The sequence below is a fragment of the Stegostoma tigrinum genome, chromosome 14 (genome assembly GCF_030684315.1).
Source record: "Stegostoma tigrinum isolate sSteTig4 chromosome 14, sSteTig4.hap1, whole genome shotgun sequence".
In the NCBI taxonomy this organism is placed as follows: domain Eukaryota; kingdom Metazoa; phylum Chordata; class Chondrichthyes; order Orectolobiformes; family Stegostomatidae; genus Stegostoma; species Stegostoma tigrinum.
This window is the reverse complement of record NC_081367.1, coordinates 59,762,683-59,786,549: the sequence shown is the minus strand read 5'-3', so window position 1 is coordinate 59,786,549 and position 23,867 is coordinate 59,762,683. Positions and strand designations below refer to the sequence as shown.

Sequence of the window (23,867 nt, the reverse complement as noted above, 5' to 3'; positions counted from 1 at the left end):
TTGGTACCTACTTATCTTTTTACCACCATTAGCAGTGCCATTGTATGAGTTCTGCACGCCTTCACAATCTGTTTCACTCACTGTGCGATCAGATCTTTGCTCTTTCAGCTACAGACTGTCAATCGCCTTTGTCTTATCCCTTATCATTATCCAATGCTATTGAGCAAAAATAACTAACAGAAATGGTTACAGTAACAGTATTTTAGCCACTTGCATTATTTTAGAAGCTTTAAACACACAACATAGTATAGGCAAAACTACCTATCCATGCGCATGTCTACATGATAAACATCTACAACTGCTCAGTTACCAAGTAACTAAAGCGCTCAGCAGAAACCAAAAACATTTGATCACTGCTTTCCATCTCATTTAATGAACAAGTGCACAAAGATTCATGGGTAGGCATTGTAAGCTAAAGATCACAGCCCAGAACCAAGTTCTGTTACATATTGTTTTTATTTTTGAATGAGAAATACAATTAGTCATCTGTAGTTGGTGGCTAAAACATTACAGGATTACAAACTCTTTTGCAACCATCAATGAATGGACCATTGCTGGTAAAGACACTTTGTGAGGGAGAGAAAAAGTCACAAATCCACTGATCGCCCATTCAACCAGTGAGGACACATAGGCCAATTCTGTGGCTGTAGCAGCAGCACATTGACTCGGAGTCAGAAGGGGTTGCGTTCAAACGTCACCCTGGAGACTAAAACCCATAATCTATGCTGACACTCCAGTATAGCACTGAAGTGCTTTCTCCCTTGAGTGAGACTCTGAACCTACCCTGCTTTCTTTCTACAGTATTTATCTATGAAGTAATAGGTTATTTGAATGGGTAGACATCAGGGTTGGTATTCTTGAACATGACTGACAAGTCACCCAAAGTTCTCAGTGATTTCCAGTATATTCTGTGCTTACTTTTGTTTAATTTTTTTCATCAGATGTGGATGGCACTTGTGCAGTGAACGTTTATTACGCATCCCTAAATGCCCATATGTGAATGAATTATTATTTCATTGTAAGTTGATGTTTATTAATGAAATGGCACAGTTATACTAGTGACCACACTCACTTGACATTGCTGCCTGTCTGTGGTGATATGGCTGACTAGGAAAATGAACAAAAAGGTGTTGTAACTGTCCTTCCACTTCACATTTGAACACACAGACACATTTCTCATGTTATATTGTGTGGATAAAGTGTAGAAATAAAGGTGAGCATCTATAACGGAACTGTAACAAATCTTTTGTTCATTTAGGGCAGAAAACTGGGCAGGATCCATTATGCAAACCTGCCATCTAATTTATTCTTGCATTCTGTGGAGGAGTTTGTGCGTTTGCCAATTCTTTACCTGCTCAATAGCCAAAAGTGACTGTTTCGATACTGTGTGACTATGAAGCTCATTCGTGTGTGATGACATACAGAAGTGTAATAACCTCGAAAATTCACTTCTTTCACATTTCAAAATTACAGAATCTTCCATTCTCCCTTTCTCCGTTCAAGAGAAGAGAATTGAGGTCAAGATATGTCAATCTTCATGAGGATTGGCTGACTCAGCAATGCACCCACTTACCCCAACACGAGGTGGGCAAAATGTGTTTTTCTCCCATTTCCAAAGGGGGATGTTTTCCTCAGGCACACTGCTCACCAATAATCTCAGAGAATTCATATGGAGCTGATTAAATATAAAATTTCAGTTACTATCATGACTCAAATCCATGACCATCTGGTTGGGCAGCCACTGATGTTTGTTAGTGATTGTCCATTGATGTTGTAAAATAACTAGTCATTACTAGGTCATTGTCCATGATCATCATTACATCTTGTACATGGTTTGGATCAATGTCACTCTCACTCATCCTGAGTGGGAGTTGAGATCTTGTGGCTTATCAATATCATTGTCTTCCTTGACTCTGATCCACCAAGAATTGGCCTGAATTGTTAATGTTTTCTGTCGGATTTGGCACGTATACAGCCCCTCATTAAACTCATTTGCTACAATGCTGAGATCCTGGTTTTTCACAATGAAGTATCCTGGCACTGAACTGGTCAATAATTCTCCATCCTTATACCAACTGAAAGAAACAAGCCAATTGCTAATTATTGGAGGTAATTGAAGGAAAACCTGCATTTCTTTAGCACAATATTATGTAAAATAAAAATTCTAGGAGAAATCTTATGTGAACCACATCATCCACTTCACACAACATCCACAAACGATAATGAGACAAATAAACAGTTTGCTTTTGTTTTTAAGAAATAAGCTTGGGTAGGTTGTAATGAGGCATCCTACCTCAGATATAAGTATAGTGACACCACAGGTTGCTCAATAATCACGTGAACATCAAATGATAGACATTGCGCTAGATATGGAATCAATGAGGAGGTCTTGTGGGCAGTGTCCTTGCCTCACAGTCAGAAGATCTAGGTTCAAGCCGCACTCCGGGACCTTTTGGTCAAGAAGGGTGCGTTCAGAACCCAGCCTAATGGGTCAAAAATCAAACAGGAAACTCTTCTAAAACAGGACAGGGGCAGTAAGTCCAGGGAACAATGGATGTCAAGGGATTTTGGGAGTTTGCTTTGTGAGGGGTAGGTCATGCCTTACAAACCTTATCGAATTTTTTGAGGATGTGACTAGAAAAGTTGATGAGGGTCGAGCTGTGGATGTGGTGTATATGGACTTCAGTAAGGCATTTGATAAGGTTCCCCATGGTAGGCTCATTCAGAAGGTCAGGAGGAATGGGATACAGGGGAACTTAGCTGCTTGGATACAGAATTGGCTGGCCAACAGAAGACAGCGAGTGGTAGTAGAAGGAAAATATTCTGCCTGGAAGTCAGTGGTGAGTGGAGTTCCACAGGGCTCTGTCCTTGGGCCTCTACTGTTTGTAATTTTTATTAATGACTTGGATGAGGGAATTGAAGGATGGGTCAGCAAGTTTGCAGACGACACAAAGGTCGGAGGTGTCGTTGACAGTGTAGAGGGCTGTTGTAGGCTGCAGCGGGACATTGACAGGATGCAGAGATGGGCTGAGAGGTGGCAGATGGAGTTCAACCTGGATAAATGCGAGGTGATGCATTTTGGAAGGTTGAATTTGAAAGCTGAGTACAGGATTAAGGATAGGATTCTTGGCAGCGTGGAGGAACAGAGGGATCTTGGTGTGCAGATGCATAGATCCCTTAAAATGGCCACCCAAGTGGACAGGGTTGTTAAGAAAGCATATGGTGTTTTGGCTTTCATTAACAGGGGGATTGAGTTTGAGAGTCGTGAGATCTTGTTGCAGCTCTATAAAACTTTGGTTAGACCGCACTTGGAATACTGCGTCCAGTTCTGGGCGCCCTATTATAGGAAAGATGTGGATGCTTTGGAGAGGGTTCAGAGGAGGTTTACCAGGATGCTGCCTGGACTGGAGGGCTTATCTTATGAAGAGAGGTTGACTGAGCTCGGTCTCTTTTCATTGGAGAAAAGGAGGAGGAGAGGCGACCTAATTGAGGTATGCAAGATAATGAGAGGCATAGATAGAGTTGATAGCCAGAGACTATTTCCCAGGGCAGAAATGGCTAGCATGAGGGGTCATAGTTTTAAGCTGGTTGGTGGAAAGTATAGAGGGGATGTCAGAGGCAGGTTCTTTACGCAGAGAGTTGTGAGAGCATGGAATGCGTTGCCAGCAGCAGTTGTGGAAGCAAGGTCATTGGGGTCATTTAAGAGACTGCTGGACATGTATATGGTCACAGAAATTTGAGGGTGCATACATGAGGATCAATGGTCGGCACAACATTGTGGGCTGAAGGGCCTGTTCTGTGCTGTACTGTTCTATGTTCTATGTTCTAAGTCTATGTCATGTGTAGTGCATTACAAAGAGGGAAATCCCTTCTAAAGTATAGAAAGTGTAGGAAGTTTCTCAAAAATGAAATCAGAAGGGCAAAGAGGGGACATGAAATATCCTTGGCAGATGGAATCAAGGAAAACCCCAAGGCTTTTTGCAAGTACATTAAGAGTAAAATGATTGCAATGGAAAGAGTAAGAGCAATTAGAGACCAAATGGGCAAAGTGTGTGTGGAGCCTGAGAACATGGGTGGGGTCTTAAATAAATACTTCTCATCTGTATTCACAGAGGAGAAAGGTATTTTAGCTGTGGATTTCAGTTGGGATGGTGAGGCTCTAAAATTCTAGAAGATTAATAAAAAGCCAATATTCGATATTTTAGCAGGAATACAGGCGTATAAATTCCCCAAGGCTTAATAAGATAAATCCCAGGCTGCTACAGGAGGCAAGGCAGAAGATTGATGGAGCCCTGGCAGAGCTATTTAATATTTCACTGATCACAGGCAAAGTGCCAGATGACTGGGGGATAGCTAATGTGGTTCCTTTTCATCACCCAGAGGATAGTAGGTATTTGGAACACACTGCCTTGAAAGTGTGGTGGAGGTATGCACTGTTGCAACATTTAAGAAGCATTTGGATGATCACTTAAAATGTGAGGGCATAGCAGGCTATGGACCAAGTGCAGGTTAATGAGATTCGTTAGTTCTATGTTTGTTGGCTGAAGCCTGGTGGGCTGAAGGGCCTGTTTCTATGCTGTATGATTCTGACTAAGAAAGCCCAAGAGAGATTCCTGGTCAACTATATAAGGGATAGAACCTTGGAGCCTCTCATATCACTATGCGTTGTCTATAACATGCATTTAGAAGTGCATGTGCCACAGCAACGTGGACTCCCTGCATAATCCATAACATGTGGAAGTGATCTATTGGAGATGGCTTCGTAGCTCTGCCTTCAGCTGGGTTTTAGAAAGAACAGAAGAGGCATATTTATTTAACATTTGTTAACATTAAGACATTTTAAAATTCATCATAGTCAGGTAATTTGCATAAGAGGTCCTACAAGCGGCAACCAGTTAATGACCAGGTCGTCTGTTTTAATGTTGGTTGACAGGTAAGGCATTTGCTCTTTTTCCGTACCGCTGTTAGATCTCTTATATCCAACTGACGGCTAACGTGACCTTGATTCAATGCCTCATCCAAAAGCCGGTATCTCTGACAGTACAGCATTCCGACAGCACTGCACTGGGGCACCACTCTGTGATCCGTGATCAGGTCTCTGGTGTGTGTTTCAAACTGACAATTCCCTGGCTCAGAGATGATACTGCTGTACATGAACTGCAGTTTTACTCCCAGGTCAGTATCACAATGATTGCACAGGAATACATTAGAATTGCTATATAAACCCATGTTGCTGTTGTTGTGTTGTATTACTGTTGTCAGAGGGAGGAATAGTCAGCAGGCCAGTTGGACAATTCTTTGCTATTCTTTAACTGTGGTACATGAATATAGCAGGGTTTAATGGACAATTACAATATATTGATTCAATGAAACTCACCTGACATTGAGAGGAGTTGCACGTGAGAGAGATTTTCCACATCTGAAGGTCACTATACGACCTTTGGACACATATTTCATCCTGACATTCTGAGGAAGAGCAGTGGTTGTAACTGCTGTATCTGGTGGTTCTGAATGTAAATGAAGAAAATCTGTTTCAAAGTCAAGACTGCATACTTCTCCAGCAACAAGTTAATTATCAATAGCCAACTGCCCAGTTTACTTGAAATTGGATCCATTTTAAAATCTGATCATGGTACCTGGGCATCACTGGCATTCTTTGTCCATCTGTAATTACACTGGAGAGGGTGAGCAGACTAGTTAAATCTCTGCAATACTTGAGCATAAGGATATCCACAGTATTGTTCGGAAATAAGCTTTAAGATCTTCACCCAGCAACAATAAAGGAACTATAAAATAGCTCCAAATCACAATGTGGAGGGACTTTGAAGGGGGACTTATAGGTTTTCCCATACACCTGCCCTTACCCCTCTTTGTGGTGAAGGAAGTGAATGTTGAAAATGGTGGATGTGGTGCCAATCAAGCCAGCCACTTTGTCCTGCATGTGGTTGAGCTTGAGCACTGTTGGAGCTGCATTTATCCTGGAAAGTAGGGAGTATTCCATCATACTCCTGACTTGTTGGGAGACTTCAGCATTAGGAGCCATGAATGTAAAATTCAAACCAGGTTATTCCGAGGTAATGACAGGAAACACCTCCAAGATGGCGATGAAGTATGGTGACTCTTTGCAAGCTGTCTACAACAGATCTTATTCTTACATATCTTACAATCGCTCTGTTCTTTTAAAACTCGATTCTATGCCTGTTAAAATGACTAACAAGGACCCCTTAATCTCCATAGACTCGATCTATATTACTCACTACTTTGGGAAGGAAGCCAACGCAATGAAAGACCCCTCCCAACCTAGTTATAATATCTTCCAACCTCTTGTCATGCAGAAGATAGAAAAGCTTAAATACATGCGCCAACAGATTCAAAAACAGCTTCTTCCTCGCTTCCAGTAGACTTCTAAATGGAGCTCTCAATTTTTATATTGAATGTTGATCTCACTCCTTGTGCACCTTCTCTGCAGCTATAATATTGTATTCCTCACTCTGTTCTATTACCTTAATGCACTTTGAATGGTACGATTAGCCTTTACTGCACACGAAACAAAACTTTTCTCATTACAAGGTATATGTGGAAATAATAAAACAAATCAGATCAAATAAAACACTTGTAAAAGTTGGGAACCCACCCAAAGAACTACCAAGAACTTCTTAAAATGATTGAAATTTCCAAACTGAGACTGTTGGGAAAGGTTATTAAGAAGCAAGTGGGTTACATGGAGCTAACACACCAGTGAGTCATGATTGAATTGAGTAACAGAATGGGCTTATGGGGCTGAATGGCCTCCTCCATTGCAGTGAAAGCAACATGGATAACATAGGTAACTTCACAGTCCCTTATCAAACCAGTTGGTCAGTCTGGTTTTCCAGTTTTTTTTTTACCCTCTCCACCGGCAAAAACAGGGACTTTTGTTTAGATGCAATAAACAAAGATTCCATGCTGCAGAAATTCAGATCCACTATGATTGCTGTGACTGAAAGATCACTATCATTGCAGATTTCAGGCTGAATTGGAGCTCACCAAAACACAGGTCACACACTTCAGGGCAATGTTTCTTCATGAAAGAGCGCCGTTTCTCACAGAATCCAAGACGAGCCCAGGGATCGCACAGTCTCTTCTTATCAACGCAACCTGCGCGGGTGGGATGAAGAGTATTACTGGAGGATGGCATGTTGCAGTTAATATATCAGGTCAGAGAGTGGAAAATCATTCAGGTTAATGTCAGATGTAACTATCTCACAATCCAAAATGGCTGAGTTTGTTTAGAAACAAATTACACTCCAATGCCAGGTCATCTTTCACTACTGTATTAATGACCTTCTCTCCAACATAAGGCCAGAAGTCGGGATGGTCACTGATGATTGCATAATGTTCAGAAGCATTTGAAACCTCTCAGATATTGAAGCAGTCCATGTCCAGGGCAATATCCGGGCTAGGACTGACAAGTGGCAAGTAACATTCACACCACATGAGTACCTGGTAATGACACTAATGAGAGAATGCAGCCTTTGTTCCTTGACATTCCATGCCATTACCATTGCCTAACCCTTCTCTATCAACATCCTGGGGCTTACCATTGACCAGAAACTGAGCTGGATTCACCATATAAAAATTGTGGCTTTAAGAGCAGGCTATAAGTTAGGAATTCTGTGGTGAACACTCACTTCCTGTCTCCCCAGAGCCCGTCAAACATCTACAAGGCACAAGTCATGAGTGTAATGGAATTCTCCCCACTTGCCTGGATGAATGCGGCTCTAACAACACTACAAAAAGCCCATGAGGACTAAGCAGCCCAATGAACACTTTAAACAGTAACTCCCTCCACCACCCCGCATAGAAAAAGCAGTGTGCATCATCTACAAGATTAGATTAGATTAGATTCCCTACAGAGTGGAAACAGGGCCTTTGGCCCAGCAAGTCCACACCTCCCCTTGAAGCATCCCACCCAGACCCATCCCCCTATAACCCACACACCCCTGAACACTATGGGCAATTTAGCATGGCCGACCCACCTAGCCTGCACATCTTTGGACTGTGGGAGGAAACCGGAGCACCTGGAGGAAACCCACGCAGACACAGGGAGAATGTGCAAACTCCGCACAGACAGTTACCCGAGGCTGGAATCGAACCCAGGTCCCTGTGCTAACCACTGAGCCACCGTGCCACCCCAAATACTGCAGTAGCCTACTAAGGCCCTTTGTATAACATGTTCCAAACTTGCAAGCCTCACCACTTCGAAGGACCAGGGCAGCTAATACATGGAACACCACCTCCAAGCCACTCACCATCCTGACTTGGAAATATATCGCTGTTCACTCATGGTCATTGGGTTAAAATCCTGGAATGCTAGGCCCTAACCACATTATGAGTAACCCTACCAAACATTGGGCACATCAGAAGGTGACTCAACTCTAACTTCCCAGGAGTAATTAGGGATGGGCAATAAATGTTGGCCTTGCCAACAACTTTCACATCCCATGAGTGAATAAAAATATGGCAAACAGTGACCTGGGCAAGGGCCTCAGTTATGAACCTCTGGCATAGAAAGGAGCCACACCTGCAGGAGTAAAGAATGAGAGAAAAACAGCAATGGAGGTTGTACATGAAATTATTGTCTTTCCACTTCTTTTAATAAAAATTAGAAGTGAAATATTATAATAAGATATGGAGACAACCGTGATTGGATAACTTTCAGGAAGGTTGGATCAAATGGCCTCCTTCACTTTAGTACGATACTGAGAAAAGGAAAATGTTAGTATTTAATTAATACTCATAATGCTGACATATTTGCATAATCAGCAACATTACAACATGGAACAAATAACTACAAATATAGCATCATTTCTGCGAGCAAGTTTTGAGAAGATTTGTAGCTCAGGTTGAGGTTCTGGATGCGAGTTTGCTCGCTGAGCTGGAAGGTTCATTTTCAGATGTTTCGTCACCATTCTAGGTAACATCATCAGTGAGCCTCCGATGAAGCGCTGGTGTTATGTCCCGCTTTCTATTTATCTGTTTAGGTTTCCTTAGGTTGGTGATTTTATTGCCTGCATTGGTGATGTCATTTCCTGTTCTTTTTCTCAGAGGATGTTAGATGGGCTGCAAATCAATGTGTTTGTTGATGGAGTTCCGGTTGGAATGCCATGCTTCTAGGAATTCTTGTGCGTGTCTCTGTTTGGCTTGTCCTAGGATGGATGTGTTGTCCCAATCAAATTGGTGTCCTTCCTCGTCTGTATGTAAGGATACTAGTGATAGTGGGTCATGTCTTTTTGTGGCTAGTTGATGTTCATGTATCCTGGTGGTTAGCTTTCTGCCTGTTAGTCCAATGTAGTGTTTGTCACAGTTCTTGTATTTACAAAATACCATTCTCTCTGGGCTGGCTCTCTTTCCAACTAGTTCCCATTCTCGCTTTGCTCTTTTTTAAAGTATTTATCTCATGCCCTTCCAAATGTTATCCTCGAATCATTTTCCCTTTTCAGGTAGCGCACTCCCGTAATAAATAGCAATCATACCATACAATCTCTGGATTCCCCAGATATCATCCTGCGTGATCCTTCGCTGTCCTGTAAAGGTTGCATTGGGATGCATCAATGCACTCTCATTGCGGGAGTGCATTAGGCCTAATGCATGTCCAATTTCATGAGCAGCTACCTGCACCAAATCATTGAGCCAAACACCTGTCAAAAGAGCAGAGCAAAGCCAATCAGACTCCAGCACAAAGGAGCGGGCTAAGATTAACAGATAGTGGCTAAATATTCTGTAAGAGCAGGAAACACCCTTATGTCCAACATCTCAGTGGGTCAAACCCAGTAACTCATCTTCTAGTGCCAACCTATGCTCTATCCTTGGAGTCTATAATGTTGAGGATTCAAGTCCAAATCCAGAGACAAGATGAGACAATTGAGGTTGGCACTCCCAGAGAAGTACTGTACATGTGACAGTATACTCACAGTGACGTCATAGTCACAGGCATTTTTTTTTCAGTTAAACTAACACCCAGTTTGTGACAGATGAGGTGGAAAGCAACAGTCTCGTTCCTTGCTGCTATACATGCTGATGCAAAAATGTATAGAGGATTATCATGGAACTTTCCCAAGCCATCTGGAGAAGTACCCCCAACTTGTCCACATTTGTGGAATGATCAAGTGTCTTCATCCAGAATGGCACCAGGGACCTGTGATGAAGTTTTTTTTGTTGTCTTCAATATTCTGGTACACCACTTTCAGAATAGAAGAATATTAATTGTTTAATATCCATTCGTCAACAAAAATCTCATTCTTGAAACTTTTAATTAACCTCCAATGGAGCAGCTATTTGGGACAGAGTTTCTGTTTTGCTTTGTGTAATGGAAGATATCCTGACATTCTGAAACAAACACAGGAAGTGCTGGAGAAATTCAGCATCTCTGACAGCATCTGCAGAGAGAGAAACAGAGTTAACACTGAGCCCAATGTGACTATCCTCTAAAACATCCTGATTATCATCCCTGGCAGCCTAATTCTCACTTTAATGTTATTTCCTACGTATAAAATCATTATATTGCAAGGTAGGTGGTGCAGTGTTTAGCAATGCTGCCTCACAGCGCCAGAACCTGGGTTCAATTCCACCCTCGGGTGACTGTCTGTGTGGAGTTTGCACATTCTCCCTGTGTCTGTGTGGGTTACCTCTGGGTGGTCTGGTTTCCTTGCACAGTCCAAAGATGTGCCTATAGGTTTGATTAGGTGGGTTTATAGGGGGGTGAGTCTGGGTGGAATGCACTGAGATTCAGTGTGAACTTGTTGAGCCAAAGGGCCTGTTTCCACACTGTAGGGACTCTATAATATGCTCTAATATTTCCTGTTATTAATTCCTTCTTCAAATACAGGAAAGGAGTGGCTGAGCCCATCTGCTCAGACTCTGATACTTTTATGCACAGATTTCACTGATGGTTTCCTCATATTTTGCAATTTTTCATGTCTGATCTGGAGGTGGACCTCCTCAGGGACCATCTCTTTGGTGACCAGCTTGACAATTTGTCTGCATTATCAGAGCCACGGAAGAGCAGTTGAAACTGGGATGAAGCAAGTGTGAAGGGGCGAATGCTGTTGGGGATCATTCTGAACTGCTCAGCACCTCAGAATGACAGATAATTGCCGTATATTGAAAAGTGCAATGTCCATTTTGTGACTTGAGATGACCCTGGAGCTAGGCGACATGGTGGCTCAGTGGTTAGCACTGCGGCAGCACAGCACCAGGGACCAGAGTTCAATTCCAGCCTTCAGTGACTGTTTGTGTGAAATTTCTACATTCTCCCTGTGTCAGTGTGGGTTCCTGCTAGGTGGTCTTGTTTCTTCCCACATTCCAAAGATGTGCAGGTTAGGTGGATTGGCCATGCTAAATTGCCCCATGGTGACCATGGGTATGCAGGTTAAATGGGTTAGCCTTGGTAACTATGTGGTTATGGAGATCAGGTGGGATGCTTTTCAGAGGGTCAACGCTGGCTCAATGGGCTGAATGGCCACTTTCCACACTGTAGTGATTCTATATTTTAACAGCATGTACAACAACTCAGTTTCTAACTAAATGTGGCAGAATCTCACTGTTTCTACCCACAAAGTTTGCAAAAATATGCATATTTTAGTAATTACCAGTTGGGCATCTCAGCTGTGTTTTGAATTCGAGCTATAAATTATCTTAGTCCCCACTGCAGAGGAGAGAGATGTGAGTCCCAGGTGCCTGACAGCACTTTCTAAGTACCACAGTGAGAGTTTCAACCTGGACTGTGTGTTCAGGTTTCTGCAGCAGCATTAATACCCATTACCTCTTGATACAGAGGAAAGACTGCAACTCACAACAGAATGTTTAGCGTCAATACCTTGTTTCCAGCTGAAACGAGACTTGCCCAGAATCCAGAACTCATGATTGTCAAAGTGAATCTCGCCAAGTGGTGGCAGAAAAGCATGACCAAGCTCGCCATTAAGTCCATCGAAGCAAGGATGAAGTGGAGCAAACCAGCAGTCAGTGTGATTGAATGTGTAAAACCCTGAAAAGCATTTAAATTCAACTTGAATTTTTAAAAAATCATTCGGTGCTCCATTCTATCCACAAATTGCTTAGTGGAGAGCATTTCCTTGCCATTTACTGGGGTGCCTGGTGCAGTTTCTTCATTCCTTCATCAGTCACAGATGCTATTGGCAAGCATTTGTTACCCAACCCTATTTGCCCTTGTACTGAATGGCTTGCTTGGCCATTTCAGGGAGCAGCAAAGAGTTAACCACATTGCTGTGGGTCTGGAGTCACAAATGTACGCCAGACTGGGTAAGGACAGCAGATTTCCTTCCCTAAAGGAAATCTGTGAGGCAAATGGGTTTTCACAACCATTGACATTAGTTTTGTGCTCATCATCACCGAGAGGAGCATTTCAAATCCAGACTTCATCACCCATGTTCCCCAGGCTTCTATTTTTAAGAGTTTCCAAGAATGAGACGTGATCTCATTGAAACCTACAAAAATACTTAAAGGAATAGACAAGGTAGATGAAGGTAGGACGTTTCCTCTGGATGAGGAGTCAAAAACCAGAGGGGACAATTTAAAAACAACGGAGTTGCAGCAAGGGTCTAAAATTTGGAGTCGTGTTCACTGAAGGTTGTGAACCTTTGGAATTTTCTACCACAAAGGACAAAGGAGACTCAGAGTCTGAGTCTGTTTAAGGTAGAAATGAATAGATTTCTGATTACCATGGCGTATCAGTTATGGTATGGGGTGAGCAAAAAGCATTGAAGTATTTAAACAGCCATAATTGTAATGAATGGCAGGACAAGCTTGAAGAGCTGAATGGCCTACTCCTGTTCCTATTTGCCTGGGCCTCTTATGACTTCCCTAGTGACATTACGACAAAACCACCTTGTCCTCCTGTCATGAATTTTGTGGGTAAGACAGTTTTACACATGAGCATATTGAATTGGCAGGCCAGAGCCTAGATCCACCCCACATTGCATGATGGTTGGATACTCATGGCTAAGGACTTCCTCTAAATTCCCTAACTCCAATACATGTGGCCATGTAAGGATCATACATTGTAGCTGACCATTGCTTTATAGTGGAGAACTTACCAATTGCAAGAATAGCACAAGTAAAGAGCTTGGATGTGCTACAGTGAAAATATTCAGTCCTGCCATGATGCAGAAAAACATCACGGACTTGATTCTTCAAATCAGGGATTGGATTTTACATAAAAAGTATTGGATTAAAAGATTTTGGGTTAAAAAAAAATCTAGAGGTTCTTCACTAGAGGACAATGGAAACATGAAATGGATTTCCACAGGGGTCTTTTTTTTAAGATTAGATTCCCTACAGTGTGGAAACAGGCCCTTCGGCCCCACAAGTCCACACCGCCCCTTGAAGCATCCCACCCAGACCCATTCCCCTATAGCCCACACATCCCTGAATGCTATGGGCAATTTAGCACATTTATTTCATTTAAGGCAGTTCAGAGAATGTTCACGAGGACGATCCCTGGTTTGGAGGGATTGTCTTATGAGCAAAGGTTAAATAGTTGGGACTCTAGCCACTGGGAGTTTAGAAGTTAGATCTTATCGAAACATAGAGGAAATCTTAACAGGTTTGACAGATAAATGCTGAGGGGATACTTCCCCTCATGGGAAGAGTCTGGGACCAGACAGAAAAGTCTCCAAGTAAAGAGGTGGCAATTTAAGAGTGAGATGAGGAGGAATTTCTCCTGTGATAGTTGAGAGACTTTGGTCTCCTTGCCACAGAGAGCTGTGGGGGCATTGGTACATTTAAGGCTGAGATAGATTCTTGATCAGTAGGGAAACAGGAGTTATGGGGAAGGGCAAGAAAGTGGATGTGAGAAATGTTGGATCATCCATGATCCTATTGAATGGCAGAGCACGAACGATGAGCCAAATGGCCTACTCCTGTTCTTACAGTCTTACTATGAAGAGCCTCAGTTTAAACAGTGATGAGGAGAATTCCTTTCTCTTAGATTTTGGGGGCTCATTGAGACTTTCCGCAGAGATTGGTGGATACAAGGTCACAGAATACTTTCAAGGCAGAGGCAGAGATTCTTGACTAACAAGGGAGAAAAGGTTATCCATGAGAATGTGGAGTTGAGGCCCCAGTCAATTGGCAATGCTCTTATTGAATGACATAGCAGGCTTAGGCTGGACAAAATGGCCTCCTCTTACTCCGCACGGAATTTGTGAAAGAGCTGCATTTTTTCAATATTCCAACAGCTTCTTTCTTGGAAATCTGTCAACTATGTGTGGGATTTGAACCCATATGTTTCAGGATCATCTGTCCAGAGCAGCAGGAATGTTAGTTTCTGAAACATAACCTCTGCAGCACTAATGCTGGAAACTAACACTGCTTCAAAAACCTGCTGAGCTACAAGAGTGATCTACATTTTAATAACCACCTGACATCTGTAGAGGTTTTTATTTTACAGCCAATGAGATACTTTTAAAGTCTTGTGATGTAGGAATGTGGCAACCATGTGTAAATAGCCATCCCACACAAAATTTCTGCAGTAATAACTAAATAATGTGCTTTTTTGTGATTCTGAGTAGGAGACTATGCCATATTGCAAAGTCAATATACAAAGGGAAACAGCCTGAGAAGAAATGAAATGGAAGGAAATTTCTTTGAAGTCAGAGCCCACCGATTTTGATATCTGCATCCTTCTGTGGTGGGACCTCTGTGAAAGTCAGGGGTGACACATCACTCCACATTACAAACGCTATGGCAATGGCCTTCCTGGTGTCATCTTTATTCAGAGTGCTTGGAAACTGCACAATCCTGTGAAGAAATACAAGAGTTTCAGGTTGTAAAAGGTTTTTTCTCCAATCCATTGGTCTACAAAGTTCCCACAATATTTCTCTCTCTCACTGAGAGCAATATTGGTTTATGGGCACTAGTGTAATCCAGATGGTCTGGCAGGGGCCGTCTGTTGTATATCTCTCCCGCCTGGATATTGATTCAGACTTACATAAATTTAACCTTGCTGGTTAAAAATAAACATACTTTCAAAGGAGTTGAGAATTTCAATCAAACCTGTGGGAGATGATCAAATTAAAACTGATTTTCAAAATGCCCTATTCCTGATCGCATTGCCATCCATCCAGGATGGTTCTGGAGTCTTCGGGGATTAGAATCACAGAATGATCACAGCATGGCGTGAAACTATTCAGCCTATTGCGTGTTGACTCTCAACAACAGCAATTTAGCAATTCCCACCCATCACCTCACCCCTCCTCACCATCCAGCCTATCCCCATTTTCCAACTCCTCAGTTTCTCTTTTGGAAGTCAATTGGCTCTTCTTTTGTGATCTGACCAGGAAAAATGTTCAGAACTACACAGGTGAATTAATCCTTTGAAGGACCGACACAGAGATGACAGGCCAAGTGGTCTCATTCTGTGATATAATCAGTTTATGATTATATGAAACTGTCATTACCATTCTTTCAGGCACTGCATTCCAGATCCTTACCACTTTCTGCATTAAACAAAAGATGCTTACATGCTGCAGGTAATTCCTTTGCTAACCAATTTCAATTGGTGCCGTTTGGCTATAATCTTTCTGTTAATATTAGGATAGTGCCAATGTCACTGAACTTGTAACCTCAGGGTCCAAGCTATTGTGTTTGGGACATGTGTTCAAATCTCACCATAGCTGGTAGAATCAAAAGTCAGTTGATAAATCTGGAATATAAAGTTAGTCTCAACAACTTAACAATTATGCTTAACAGTCACAAAAACCTATGTTCAATAGTGAAGGAAATCTGCGGTCTTTACCTGCTCTGGCCTGCATGTCACTCCAGACCCATAATGATGTGCTTGACTTTTACCTGTCCTCTGAAATTGCTGAGCAAGCCACTCAGTCTGAGGACAATTAAGGATGGGTAAGTGCTGGTCCTGCCAATGATACTGATATTCCATGAAAAAAAAGCAACAACAAAGTTTCTCCATGCTTTGCCTGGGCCCCTCATTTTATTGAATATCTGTATCACGCATACGCACACACAAACAAAAGCTAAACATTGGGTTCAATTCTATGAAGCAGTGGACACATCTCCCGCTGTGGGTGAGAAGTCAGGGTAGGGTGTGTGTTGAGGGGAATATGGGTAGCCTCACAGCCATTTAAGGGCTAAATAGAGACACAATTCAGGTGCTCAGCCCCTGAGCAATAGGGAGCCCTGCCTCAAAGAGCAATCAGCCAACAAAGAAAAATCCCAGCAGGGCACCAACACTTGGTGTCAGTGGGGTTGCAGCACTGAGTCAGTTTTTGGTGAGCTCACTGGATGCCTACCTGGATGGTCCTGGAGAAGGTGGTACAGGAGCTGGAGTGTGAGAGAGTAACCTGTGTGGATGAGGGAAGGGAGAATGGGAGGAGAGGATGGAAGTTGTTAAAAGCTCAGCTGGGCCATCCTGCAGCCCTTAGCAGGCATACCATGTGAGGCACCTACCCAACATGAATCCTCCATTAGCCAGTTAACCAATTGTGGCAATTAATAACAGGAGGTAGTACTTCAGAAAACTGAAAACAGTGTCATTGATGGATTGGCAGGCAGGCACCACTCGATACAATTCCCATTGTAGGTATATAGCTGTCAAAACAGAGGCAGGGTGGTGGGCAGCCAGTCCAAAATGTGTCTGTGTATGTGCGTGTGTTCATTTTCACCATTTTCTTTCAACTCTTTTCTTTAATAATGACTGAAATATTGGAGATGAAGCAAAGAAATCATATGATTGGTCGAGACAGGAAATGACATGATAGATTTTCCAGGAGTGTGATAATTTGAGTTGCCAGCCCAAACACTTGATGGGAGTAGGCAGAGTAGGAAGGGTCAGGAGTGACGCTCACATCTGGGAACAACAGGGAAATCAAGAGTTTGTTGCCTGGGATTCTCCATACATCCATTAGGTCAGATTTGAAATCCTAAAATCCTCATCTGTCAGCTTGTGAAGTGGCTCAAAAGTGGTACAGTCTGATAATCAAAAGAAAAAAAAAGTGAAACTATGAAATTCAATGTCTTCTCACACTGGGCTGTATCTGAGAAAATACTTTGAGCTGTTTGATCAATGGGGTGCAATTTTTGCTTTTTTATTCAATTGTGAGACATGCACTGACCAGTACTTATTGCCAATCCCCAGTTTTCTCTGAGAAGGTGGTGATAAGCTATATTCTTGAACCGCTGCAGTCCGTGTGCTGTAGGGGCATCCACAATATCCTGAGGGACAGAATTCTAAAAGTTTGAATTAATTGATAAGGTCCTGTCATTCTGTATAACACTGTTGGTGGGATCAAGTTTGTTACTGTACAACACTAGATTACAATTCTGGTGGGGACAGATCTGTCACTATAGAACAATGAGGTGGAGTACAGACTGGAAAGGTCTGTCACTATAAAACTCTGGCATACCACCCTGGCAGGGATAGGTCTATCTTTGTACAATGTTGCTGAGTATTGTATTTAGGAGTGAGAGTAATTTGATGATAATTAGTGGAATTACAAAGGATAGCTGGTATATTATCTGCTTAATTTTGGATTTTGCCTAAATTATTTGAATGCCAATGTGACTAATACAAAGGAATAAATTTATCTGTATTGCTGATAACAAAAGAGCCATGCTGTTGAAGATTTCCGGACTGGATCACAAGAATACCATATCTCAAAGGGAACACCAACATATCCTGTATGATGACGCTATCACCTTAAGAGGTTATTTCATCCTTTTAGTTTGAAGAAAGGTTGTAAGGCAGAGCTATTGAGCTGTCTAAGAAAGTAAACAATTTGTAAGATATTAGGGTTTTTCTTAAAAAAAATTACAGCAATAAGCACAGCCTGGGTGTGGCCAGCTCCCTCAGACCAGCTCTCTAGTATTATTTTACAGTTTTTAGGTTTATTTTTCCAGCTCCCTAGTTTTTTTTCTGGTTTTTAAGTTTGGTTTTAGACAGAAGCCTTTGAGGTCTCAAAAGACTTGGAAGCTTCAGTGAATGTCTCGTGGCTGCTACACTATTTGAATTTTCTCTTGATACATTTCCCCCCTGGATTGAGAACTGCACGTGTCTGAATTTGCCGTTTTGCCAATGGGTATGTTTATGGGATGTTACTACATCAGAACAGTTAATTAGTAATAGTGACTGTTTTTCATTCCAATAGTCAAGTTATTCTAAAGTGCTACTTCTTTTATTTGTATTTTAATATAGTCTTTAAATAAATTGTGTTTTGCTTAACATTGAGTAGTTTCACCATTTACATTGTATCTGGAACATGGCACTTCACATCTACCTTTAAAATAAGAAATTAGGGGCTAGTCTACCTTCTTAAAATATTTTGAGGGGGCCTGGTCTAGTCCATTAGACCTGCAAGCAAAGAGGTGCTATTTGGCTGTCAAGTGGACTCTGATTCATACAAATGTTGTCATAGAGAATGCACCAGGTAACATTTAAGTCCCAAGCTTTTGCTTAAATTCAAACTAGGCAAAACAAACCTGATTGGTGAAGAGAAGAATGTAGCAGGGAAATTATGTCTACCAACTGTTTATTCAATTTAAGGGATATAATGCTTGGACATGTTCTTACCGCAGTGAGGACAGGAGGATACATCAGGGCCTTAAAACCAGGTTTTGATGCTCTCGGGCGACTTCTGCACTTGGGCTGGGTAAGGGTTGCTGGCCCAGGCCAGCAGCAGCACTGGGGTCCTGACTTAAATCTCTGGCTCTGATTCTCATATTTTGCAAAGGACAGGTTCATTGTAGGTCATGTAACATATGTTGTTTCTAATTTATTAAAGTTAGCCATACCACATTTATCTATACCTGTGGCAAGACTTGGCTACTCTCTTATGCTCACTCACTTGTAGGTGATGTTGAAGTGGTCCCATTTATGCAGTAAGGGATTAATGGCATATCGCTTCTGACGGCGTAGGAATGTGTTGGGTAGCTCCTCTGGTGAGGTAGGTATCAGGTATGATTTTCTTAACATCATTCTTCCTGATTCCTGGAAACACAATGGGAAGGAATCTGTTAAACAATGGTGACGAAGGAAGGACCTTGCCAAACTGATGAACCATAAGAGGAAAAGATGGGAATCTTACAACTTCTCCTGCCTGATCATCTGTCAATGGTGTGCAATGGGAGGATTTACTATTTGTTAATAAACCTGTCCAGCCATATTATTAACACATTGTCCTTGACCTTGACCTGAATCCAGAGCTTCAGGTTCAGTTTGGCCATGCACATGCTTAAGTGTAGCCACGTAGCAGGGAGCAGGTTGCGCTAACTTACTTAAAAGTTTCTAGACCGGCATAAGTAACCAAATGGCTACGCCTTTCTTATGAAGCCTATTAAGATGATATATTGATCAATTTTAAGCTAAAGCTCTATAATAGCTGCTATCACAGATATTCAAGTGCCAAGTGTAGGAACGCAATGCTCCTTGGCCTCCCCTCCTCCTTCTCTATGCATCTCCAGACTTTCTGTTTGATAAATATAAGGCTTCCAGAATGCATGAGTGAAAGGGCAGTGACACAATAAGGTCCTAACACAGCCAGTTACACACTCCAGCATTCACTTCAACCGACCCATCAACACAGTTATACACAACTGATGAAATTTCATGAAAAAGGTTATTTTTAGAGTATTGAATTCCAAGCCAGTGATAATGGACCCTCCCTGCGCATGCAAAATATCTCATTAAAACATTGATATTGAAGCATCATTGGAGATTGACAAGGTCTTGTCACCAGATCAGTGGGACAGCAATTAATTCGAAATTCTTGGAGGGTTCAGCACTTAAGTTCCTGATTCCAACTGATCTGGTCTACAGCCATCAACTGATCACCCAACACCACATTGTCCTACTTATCCTGTAAGTTGAAAGTGAACAGAAATGTTATTATCCAGGTGATTGTCAAGAATTAGTCCAGCAGCTTTATTTCTCCAATCCCCTAGCCACAAGGTTGCAGGTTCAAGTCCCACTTCAGGATAAAAGAACAAAACTGTATGAATCCTGTTAGATAACTGCACAGAGGTGTCATCTTCTAGATGCCAAACTGAGGCCTCACCTGGTCATGCTGATGGGGGTAAAAGATTGCACACCTCCATTATTGAAGCATAACAAGGATGTTTGCTCCAATGCCCTTGAGATATGTTTATTCCCCCAATCAACATCACGAAGACAGTTAATCTGGTCATTTGCTGTGGCAAGTTTGCTGGATGCAAGTTAGCTGCCTCCTTTATCACAAGAGTGACTAAATTTCAAAAGTACTTCACCTGCTGTAAAGTGCAGCTTGTGGGAAGTATTGTGTAAATACAAGTCTTCTTTTCAGCCATCAGTAGCTTTACAACCCAAACAAAATGAATTAAAGATAATTAAAAACAAACAGTTTGTAATGTTTCTGCAATCCCGAGGTTTGCTCACAGCAGGGTTCAGGAGATTTTTTTTATTTTCTCAACATTCCAGCTCAATCAAGGATTGGCAGAGATAATGGGAACTGCAGATGCTGGAGATTCCAAGATAATAAAATGTGAGGCTGGATGAACACAGCAGGCCAAGCAGCATCTCAGGAGCACAAAAGCTGACGTTTCGGGCCTAGACCCTTCATCAGAGAGGGGGATGGGGGGAGGGAACTGGAATAAATAGGGAGAGAGGGGGAGGCGGACCGAAGATGGAGAGTAAAGAAGATAGGTGGAGAGGGTGTAGGTGGGGAGGTAGGGAGGGGATAGGTCAGTCCAGGGAAGACGGACAGGTCAAGGAGGTGGGATGAGGTTAGTAGGTAGCTGGGGGTGCGGCTTGGGGTGGGAGGAAGGGATGGGTGAGAGGAAGAACCTTCTTCCTCTCACCCATCCCTTCCTCCCACCCCAAGCCGCACCCCCAGCTACCTACTAACCTCATCCCACCTCCTTGACCTGTCCGTCTTCCCTGGACTGACCTATCCCCTCCCTACCTCCCCACCTACACCCTCTCCACCTATCTTCTTTACTCTCCATCTTCGGTCCGCCTCCCCCTCTCTCCCTATTTATTCCAGTTCCCTCCCCCCATCCCCCTCTCTGATGAAGGGTCTAGTCCCGAAACGTCAGCTTTTGTGCTCCTGAGATGCTGCTTGGCCTGCTGTGTTCATCCAGCCTCACATTTTATTATCAAGGATTGGCAGTTCCAGTTGGTGACAAACATTGAGAGAAATAACGTAAACGGGGGGCGGGGAAAGAGATTTATTCTGGGGCCAAAATCTAAACATATCAGTAAATATTTGCCCTCGTTGGTATGTTAAATGTATACAAGCTAATGATGCATTGGAAAACATATCAGGCCGAGTGTTCATAAGCATCAAACAACAGCAGTCTAAAAACTACTTCCTATGGAAAGGCAGAAACACATCAAACTAGCTGTTAGGATCTCTGGAAAGTAATTCAACCTCAAGGTGGCTATTTTCTTGTCAGTAATATTTCCCTTCCTCTGAACCGATCGATAGTTGTTATTTTCTCGAACAAAGAATCGCGTTTGAAAATATTTGTAAAATTCACTCTTACCAGCTCGATCTTCCACGGGGGAAAAGCTTCAGCGAGACCGAGAAATTGCACAGACATCCAGAGCAACAAGAATAAAGAGAAATTCCGAGAAAATATTTCAAAATTAGACCATTTGTACCAATAATTTTCTCTTAAATGTTGTCTACGCATTCCCTTTCTCTTTGTGGATAATTCAGCGAGCCGCTGGACAGTGACTTTTCACCGACCTTAAAGGAAATGCTTCACAGTTGCTGACACAGAGCTCAGCTGGTTCTCCACCGGCTGTGAGCTAGGGGCAGGTATTTGCACGTTTTTGCTAAAATGGGGCAACATTCACAAAATGTCAGGAGTGGAGGAAAAGCCCTCAAAGGCGGGCTCCCTCTCAGTCTCACCTCCCCAGATTGAAACCAGCTGTAAGAAACTGGAGAGGACGCCAAGAGAGACTCCTGCCAGCGCAGCACTCCGGCCTCCTGATTTAATATGGTAATTACTGGTCTCTGTACGATGTTCCGACCAGTGAAGTGCAGCGCGGCAGCGCTTCTTCCTACAAAGGCTTCACTGTGACCGTGCAAGGCACATTATTGCTTTTAGACTGTCAGACTCTGGGGTCGTAAACTACGTTTACATTAAATCCTCGAGGATCTCAGGCGCTGCTGAGCCAGCAGTAATCTGGTCCGGTCCGGAGAGTAGAGCCCAAACTGCAGACTGACACAGTCCAGTTAATCCCTCAGTGAGCCACATACTGTTGAAGGTGCTGTCTTCTTCTGAATAAGTACATTGAGCTGAGGCAGTACTCATGGTACTCGAAATTTTCCTAATCAGCCTGTCCAGTGGTGTTATTACATACCTCTGGAGCAGGTGGGACTTGAAACCGGGCCTCCTGGCTCAGAGGTAAGGACACTACCGCTGCATCCTTTCTCTTTGGGTCCTTTTTTGAAAAAAAAATTTACCTTACTTTGCTATTTAACCTTCAGAGATGTTATAATACACCTGTGGAACAGAAGGGACTTGAACGTGGGCCTCCTGGCTCAGTAGAGGGGCACTATCACCATGCCGCAAGAGCCCCCTCCTCTTCTGATCCTACGTCAAGAAGAACATAAGCGTTTCCCCTGATCAATATAAATACCCAAACCATCGCAATAACATATTACCTGGTGAGTGCTCTTACTGTGAAACTTTGTTAATGCCCAAGGCTTTTATGACACAGTAGTAGGCCCCCTCCTCTAGATGTTGTACCTTCCCATTCAAATATCTATAAATTGAACCATGCAGTGACTTTATTGGTGTGTTATTGTTGTGTGGGTGAGACATCAATTTAAAGTCAAGAGCCTTGAGGTGAACTTTGAAAGATCTATTGGCCAGGTGGTATACCATAAATTCTTCTCATTTGTATTCAAAGTTCCTTTCCAGCCAGAGTCACAAGACTGAGGAAAAGTGAGTTCTTTTTACTTGTATTTGAAGGATGAAATTAAGTGACAATACTATTATTTAAAGTCATTTAGGGAAATATATACATTTCAATGAAGCCAGAGGCTTATTATTCCTAAATGACAATCTGAAACACATTTTTGTTTTCAAGAGGTTCTGCAAATATTTAATATGAATAAAGGCCAGAAGAAGGAGAGCTATATTCTATGAGGTGACTGCAGAGTTATCTCAGTCTGTCTGGAAATTGAAAACTTCTTCAAAAACAGCACTTAATTTATGCTATGGAGATATTCTGATTTCATTCTCGAACAACCAGTGATAGAATAAATGATACTTCTGTCTCCTCCATGAGAATACTCATTGGATAAAGAATTAACTGATGGTCAGGAGACAAGAAGTGGGAATCGGGGGTTCTTTATCAGGTTGGTGAAATGTAACCACTGGGATTCCACACCGATATGTGCTGGGACCACAACAGCTTACAATATATCTAATAATGACTTGGAAGAAGAAAGTGAATGGGCTATAGAAAAATTTGCAAATAACACATAAAAAGGCAGGTTGTGAAAGGGATACAAACAGTTTACAGAGAGATAATGGGAACTGCAGATGCTGGAAAATCTGAGATACCAAAGTGTGGAGCTGGTTGAACACAGCAGGCCAAGCAGCATCTCGGGAGCACAAAAGCTGACATTTCGGGCCTCGACCCTTCATCAGAAAAGGTTTACAGAGAGATATTGAAAGTTTGAGCAAGTGGGCAAAATGTTGGTAAATGGAGTATAATGTAGGAAAATGTGAAGTTGTTTGGAAAGAACAGAGTATATTTAAATGGAGAACAACCGCAGAAATGTACAACATAAAGGGAATTGGGGGTATTTTTGCATGAAACACAGAAAGCTAGCTCACAGGACATCAGGCAATCAGGA

General features: G+C 42.4%; 1 protein-coding gene across 2 annotated transcripts; it reads right to left on the bottom strand.

The window, feature by feature from the left end:
* Positions 1–437: 437 nt before the first annotated feature.
* On the bottom strand, positions 438–22,225 carry mmp23bb (matrix metallopeptidase 23bb). Of its 2 annotated transcripts, XM_048542922.2 has the most exons (8): positions 21,535–22,224; positions 18,861–19,003; positions 14,663–14,799; positions 11,858–12,025; positions 9,516–9,680; positions 7,027–7,137; positions 5,378–5,507; positions 438–2,075 (listed from the first exon to the last, which is right to left on the bottom strand). In XM_048542922.2, exons 1-8 carry the CDS (start codon positions 21,682–21,684, stop codon positions 1,856–1,858), a joined length of 1,224 nt encoding a protein of 407 aa, XP_048398879.2. In that variant the 5' UTR covers positions 21,685–22,224; the 3' UTR covers positions 438–1,855. The 2 variants fall into 2 exon arrangements, with proteins under 2 accessions (XP_048398879.2, XP_059507180.1); XM_059651197.1 differs by lacking the exon at positions 7,027–7,137 and having other exon boundaries at positions 21,535–22,225.
* Positions 22,226–23,867: the final 1,642 nt, after the last annotated feature.